The following is a 6,086-nucleotide window of genomic DNA, read 5'->3' on the forward strand; positions in this document are numbered from 1 at the left end:
CGGCTAGTAGCGTAGAACCTAGTTGGTAATTTATCCTGTCAATTCACTGTCGCCATGGCGCTTTTACAGGAGCAGTCAATCTCTGACGCTACTGTCAAATTTCTTATTCTGACGAAAAAATTATTGTCAGTCACCCAGGAGAGGGGTTGCGACAAGAAACTGGTCAACTCGTACCTAAACGAGATAAACGAAGTAAATTACAACACTCCTATCGTCTTTGATAGCAACGTGAGTTACCCTAACCTAAGCTGACCTCCTGTTCCTGATTTCTTAGTTCTGCACTGTGTAAGTAAATTTTGAATCACAGGCAACACTTCTTCTGACTAACCAATTATGCTCTGTCGTCCAACCGTCGGAACTACACCTCGTCAAAAACACCAGCCAATTGTTGGTGAATCTTGGGCGATGCGGTGAACGATTTCACGGGAGAACATTCATTGCTTGCAAAAGATGGATATTGGAATGTCTCGAGTTTGCCGATCACACGGCATATGACGATCTTCTTCTTGCTCTGCAGAGTCTACTGCGCACTGGACCATTTGATATAATCAATCAAGTAAATATCTAAAATTAGCAAACGTCGATACGAGTATCTTTCCTCTAATCTACATTATTGCATTGTTCAGGATCTCAGGAATCTGTTGGGAAACGGAGGCTTGCTTCTTAAGTTTGTGGCTGTGACTGGTGAATGGACAGAGACACAATTTCTAGCTATTTCTTGCCTAGAAGCCATTCTTGCAAGTAAAGAAAGTAACGGAGCTAAAATATCTTCTGAATTTCTACAAAGCATTCAAAATATTGTCATTGATATGGTTTCTTCCGTATCTTACGAGAGTCAGAATAAACAGCACTATAACAAGGTGGGACAAACAATTTAAATGAATATGACTATCGTGATAAATCTGAAACGACGAAGTGCATTACAAATTTCAGATTATAGGTTCATCGCTGCGAATACTACGCTGTATAGTTGCTGATAAAAGTCTTATAAAAAGTGCAGACATGATTGGAAAGATGTTAGGTATCGTTCAGAGTTTTATGTTACACGGAGTCAAGGGTTGCCCTCATATGAAGGCTCACCATTTACGACCGGCTGCTATGAACCTGCCAGAAGCATCGCACTCGATACCTAGAGGAAGAAATATCAGAAGCCAAAAGTTGAAATCCCGAAGACAGCCTAAAAAAGAAACTTCTGAATCACCAAACAATGTTTTGCCACAAATAAAAGCATGCAGCAATAAGTATCTCAGTGATTCCGACACATCTGACACAGAAAATGTGAGTCCCGTACATATGGAGTCTAGAGTTCGTCTGGAAGCTCTGCAATTGCTGAATTCTATTGTTCAAAACACGCCTAGTCGTGAAATATTTGGTTACTGGCCACAAATCGTTGCCAGTGGTTCTAGAGCCGACGCCAGAGTGCTTACAAGATGCATTTTGAAAGAACCTATGTCCAAAGTGCGGCAAATCGCACTTGCTGCCCTGACCGAGCTACTCCTAGGAGCTAAACTGTTTTTAATGCATGCCGAAGATGTCGAGAGGTCTTCTTTTATCACATTTTTTGGGACTGTTAGCGCCATGATTCGAGAAATGCATTCCACATTGTCCCTACTCCTAAGCACAGAAAAGAACATTGCTGTTTTGACACACGCTTTAAAATGTTCTGCTGCCCTGGCGCAAGGCACGCCTTATAGCCGGTTGAAGCCAGGCTTAGCTACAAAATTGATAAGGAACTGCAGGCTGCAAGTCTTTCACAAAGGTCAGCGTAAGAAGGAAATAGTACGAATTATTTTTTCAAGTAATTTTAGTTTCTTCAATTATTAATCAACTCCCTTATAGATCCTACCGTGCGTGTCGCGGCTTTATCCGTTTGCGAAGCACTGGCTATGTCAGATCCAATCACTCCTGAGATATTGGACATTCTTCTAAAGCAAACAAAGTCTGATACAGATACAGAACTTTCACAATTGAATCTCAATACTCCCAGTGACACTGGAACTGAAAATGAATTTGAGTTTGAAAATATCGAGGATGACGAGAGTGACACCGCTTACATTTGTGACGAAAATACACAAGACAAGGAAATCAGTTCGCTGCTCTACGCGTGCCTTAGAAACGTATCTAATCAAGTAAGTCCGTGTATTAGGCATTTTTGCTTTTCAACTTTAGTGGCCTAGCAGCTTCCAACGAATATACTTTTATCCGATTAGAGTAACTCTCATTCCGAAAGTATACAGAAAAATATTCTTTCAGGCTGTGAGTGTTCCGGTACGATTGGCTTCGGTAAAGTTGATTGGAGCGCTAGCTTTTAATGCAAGAACTGTAGTTTTCCCACATTTAGAAATTGTGGCAACTGCTTTAGTTTCGGCACTTTCTGAGCCAGAAACACCTGTGGCGTTACACGCAGGTCGCGTGATCGAAACGATAGCTGGGTGCATAGCAAACTCTGGATCAAATGTTACGGATGGACAAACGTTTTGGAATATAGTTTTCAACCCAGTCACTAAGCTAGCTCAAAATTCGCAAACAACGTTGAGAGAAGCTGCTTGCGACTGCTTGGGAAATATTGGCTCTGATATGTTGTCGCTATTGTCAGTAAGTAACAAATTCATTTTACAAATATTATCCTTTACATTTCGGCAATACTGTACTGCAGAGAGAACGCAGCATAATGATCATAACAACACTATTTGGAGCTGTGCGTGATGAAGAAAGTGCAGTAAGAGCAGCTGCCCTTAGAGCGCTTGGTATGCTTGTTGAATTGCCTTCCCTGGAAGATGATGTAGGCTTTCTTATGGACTTGGTTGATGTTGTCTGTTCTGCGTTGGGTGATAAGAATCCTGGGGTGAAAGTAAAAGCTGCATGGACGTTAGCAAATCTCTGTGATTGCTTGGTGCGACAGGAGTTAGTAGTATTTTTATACTTATTCGATTAATTTATGACTTTCTTACATAATCGTTTTCCAAAACGCAATTGGATGTATGTTAATCGAAAGAATAATTCTTATACTACAGGGGAAACAATGACGTTGAACCGATTCCTCTTGAAGATGTTTTACCCCGGCTTCATCAAGCTAGTGTAAAAGCGTCCAAAGATCACGACAAAGTGAAGTGTAATGCTGTCAGAGCAGTAGGAAGCACGTTGTACCTGTGTCCCGATAAACAAATCTTGAGGGATACATCGCAGGGATTAGATGCCCTTGTAAACTGTGCGATTACAGGAAATGATATGAAGGTGAACTCGGATAGGAACACGGAAAAACACAGATGAAATGTGAAAGTAATAATAACTTTCAAACTTTCCGATACTTTAGGTGAGATGGAATTCGTGTCGCGCTTTGGGGTTTGTGCTCAGTCATCATCCAGACAGAATTCTCCCATTAACATGGAGGGTAAGTGCAAGGAATCTTCTGGGAAGTAAAAAGTGAGTTGATCGTGAAAATAAAACGACGCAATTTTCTTAATAGGACCAGGTATTTCCAGCTCTATGTAGCCTAGTCTGTCTCAGTCCAAATTTCAAAGTTCGTACCAATGCTGCATGGGCCCTTTCAGTTTGCCAATCATATGGAAGGCACATATTGCTTCTGTGGAAAAGCGTTGTGTCGGCTTTAGAGAACTCACAGCATGTTCCCAGCTATGTTGAGTACTCTCATCGTGACACACTTGTCCAACAGGTTTGTGGGTTTTTTTTAACCATGATTAATCACATACTCAACGCAATCGAACAATATATCAACCAATCAACGTGATCCTCCTAGCTCTGCCTTACCCTCAGCCATCTGGCTGTTCACACTTTGGCTTCAGACTTGCCGGCCCTGTGGGACGAAATTAAAGACCACATCGATGATACTTCGGTTCAAATGAAACAATTTCAAGTACGTCCAGTGAAAGACTAGATCTTTCCATTTATTAATACTCAGTTACACATTATTTTTTGTTATTAATTTTCTAGGAACGTGTTTTACCTGAAAAAGCTGGAGATACAATTAAAGCAAAGGAGCAAATGATAAAATACTCTCAAAACGCCGCCACATCACAAGAAAGACAAATTGCCAACGCATTGATTAAAATTTTTGAACGCTCAGACTGCTATGACAATTTAGATATTAGTTCAACGATGAATTATTGATCATGAAATCTTAAATAATCCTGGATAATTGTTGAGAAGTTCCTACTATAGCCAATATTTTACAGGCTAGCCTGTACGTGGATCGAATGTTATTCCAAAAGAGTGGATAGATCTGCTACAGTTGGTAGGTTTGTTGAGTAATGATAAAACACAGTCTAAGGTTTCCGCAATTCTTTCACGTCTATGGGTCTTAAACAGATGGAAATGTTTCCCAGGTAAAAGAATTGAACTTTTATAAAACCGCCCCAAATTTTAAAGTGTTTATCTTATAAACTACTGAAAAATCCAGCCTTCTGAACATCGTACAAACTTATCAACCTTTTACTAAAGTTAGTAACCAATAATTACTGCCACAGTAACACAACAGACTTTCCATTTTACAATGTTTTCTTTATCATCTATCTGTAGTCGATTACTTGTAACAGTTATGCTCACGATGATAAATTTGGTCTGGAACTCGCATGTCAAAATAAACATACCATTTGTAAATAACTTATACATTGTCTTGTAGTAATGTATATACGTTATCAATGATTATCACTTTCAATTTTACTTGTCGAAACCTCAGTCTCACAACTTCCTTTACGTTCGTTACTGTCAACACTGTTGTCGAGTTTTTCAGAATTGTGATTCATACTTGGAGTAACACTGTAACTTTTCACCACAATATTTTCTTCAGGACCTGAGTCATCGGCTGGTGTATCGCTATGCTCGCTTTCGTCGCTCTGGCTGTTCTGAGGGTTTGAAGGCTTCAATTTTTTTTTCTGCCTTTGTCTCTGTTTTTTTTTCAACCGCTTGGCTCGCCTTTTGGCTGTTGCATCATTCGCTGCTTCCTTATTGGCTTCCAACTTCCTGTGGTATTCCTCATCCAAAAGTTCCTGTAATAAAATAGCAATTTGTAATTTGTGAAAAGTTTCATATCCGTTTCAAATAGTTTTCATTAGAGTCTGTACAAGAAAATGTGTATACCCATAGAATACAATTTCCTTGTAAAATCTGACACTGACCTTCTTTCCTTTCTCTTGAATGAATTTCTGCCGGGAATATTCCTTGCGGCGTAAGTGTCTGTACACATGGAATTCTCCACTTCCTGCACCAGCGCTGCTGCCCATTACATTTCGAACAAATTCTGGTACAGTTGGAGTATTCTTGGACTTAGGTCTCTCGGGCAGTAAGATTGGTTTGTCCTAAGCACAGAGAAATGGTATGACTAAAATTTACACATTCTGAATATTCTCGAAACTCTCAGTATGTAAGTTGTTGGAAAAAAAAACTAAGAAAATCTACGATATTCATCTATAAAAGTGTAATTCTTAACTTACAGGATTTTTCATCAACTTCATGAGCTTTAACCTTTGCAAATCGACGGCTGATTTAGCTACGATAGGCCTTTCAACCTGTTTTTCACTTGATTTGCTGCCATCCGCCATTTCTTCCGTAGTTATGTACAAGTAAACTTGCTTTAAATGAATATCCAATTTCTGTTTATAGCCAATACTATTTATTCACGTCGAGACGTTCGTAACAGTTCTGAGGTTACATCCGAATACATTTGAACGTAGCCGTGCTCACGTTAAACGTCACTGATCCGTTTGAAGTTTTCTTCGCATGCGAGGAAATGTGATCTTCGGTAGATCTCAGCTAATTTTGCAATATATATCTTTGTTCTTCGCACGTAGAACACTTGTGAAAAGAGTTGATGCTCGCTCCTCGATGAATTTTGACGACGCGCTGTCAACTGTGCACAGTTCGCTGTTGTTAAATATAGTAAAATGTAACATGGCGGCGGGGTCACCTGCGTAGTTCGAACTTCGAATTGGCAGCGACTGTAGCGCTAAAAGTCATGCCGTGGTTGAAAGGATACTGTACATGCTCTAAGGCCACAGGCCAGCTGGTTCCCTGTTTAGTACTGTTTCAACCACGGCACGCATTTTAATACCACGGTCGCAGCCAATTCG

At 40.0% G+C, this 6,086-nt stretch overlaps 2 protein-coding genes across 2 annotated transcripts; one reads left to right on the forward strand and one right to left on the reverse strand.

Annotated features, from left to right (window-relative positions):
• The first annotated feature begins 33 nt into the window (after window positions 1-33).
• Window positions 34-4,397, forward strand: LOC107221286 (HEAT repeat-containing protein 6). The gene is made up of 12 exons (XM_015660224.2): window positions 34-228; window positions 308-556; window positions 627-860; window positions 934-1,759; window positions 1,840-2,129; window positions 2,254-2,595; window positions 2,657-2,904; window positions 3,015-3,234; window positions 3,314-3,391; window positions 3,467-3,673; window positions 3,758-3,874; window positions 3,952-4,397. The coding sequence occupies exons 1-12, from the start codon at window positions 55-57 to the stop codon at window positions 4,126-4,128; spliced, it is 3,162 nt and encodes a 1,053-aa protein (XP_015515710.2). The 5' UTR covers window positions 34-54; the 3' UTR covers window positions 4,129-4,397.
• LOC107221285 (PRKR-interacting protein 1 homolog) lies at window positions 3,876-5,876 on the reverse strand. The gene is made up of 3 exons (XM_015660223.2): window positions 5,451-5,876; window positions 5,136-5,315; window positions 3,876-5,006 (listed from the first exon to the last, which is right to left on the reverse strand). Exons 1-3 carry the CDS (start codon window positions 5,556-5,558, stop codon window positions 4,656-4,658), a joined length of 639 nt encoding a protein of 212 aa, XP_015515709.2. The 5' UTR covers window positions 5,559-5,876; the 3' UTR covers window positions 3,876-4,655.
• Between the last annotated feature and the right edge of the window lie 210 nt (window positions 5,877-6,086).

The sequence above is a fragment of the Neodiprion lecontei genome, chromosome 5 (assembly GCF_021901455.1).
Source record: "Neodiprion lecontei isolate iyNeoLeco1 chromosome 5, iyNeoLeco1.1, whole genome shotgun sequence".
NCBI classification, from domain to species: Eukaryota; Metazoa; Arthropoda; class Insecta; order Hymenoptera; family Diprionidae; genus Neodiprion; species Neodiprion lecontei.

What these genes read in the sequence shown, in the direction of transcription:
- LOC107221286 (XM_015660224.2), top strand. Translation starts at nt 55, where the DNA reads ATGGCGCTTTTACAGGAGCAGTCAATCTCTGACGCTACTGTCAAATTT. An exon ending in GCTGCAAGTCTTTCACAAAG is followed by an intron (nt 1,760 to 1,839) that starts GTCAGCGTAAGA and finishes ACTCCCTTATAG; the next exon opens with ATCCTACCGTGCGTGTCGCG. An exon ending in GATTGCTTGGTGCGACAGGA is followed by an intron (nt 2,905 to 3,014) that starts GTTAGTAGTATT and finishes CTTATACTACAG; the next exon opens with GGGAAACAATGACGTTGAAC.
- LOC107221285 (XM_015660223.2), bottom strand. Translation starts at nt 5,558, where the DNA reads ATGGCGGATGGCAGCAAATCAAGTGAAAAACAGGTTGAAAGGCCTATC. An exon ending in TGAAGTTGATGAAAAATCCT is followed by an intron (nt 5,316 to 5,450) that starts GTAAGTTAAGAA and finishes CTCTGTGCTTAG; the next exon opens with GACAAACCAATCTTACTGCC. An exon ending in TTCAAGAGAAAGGAAAGAAG is followed by an intron (nt 5,007 to 5,135) that starts GTCAGTGTCAGA and finishes ATTTTATTACAG; the next exon opens with GAACTTTTGGATGAGGAATA.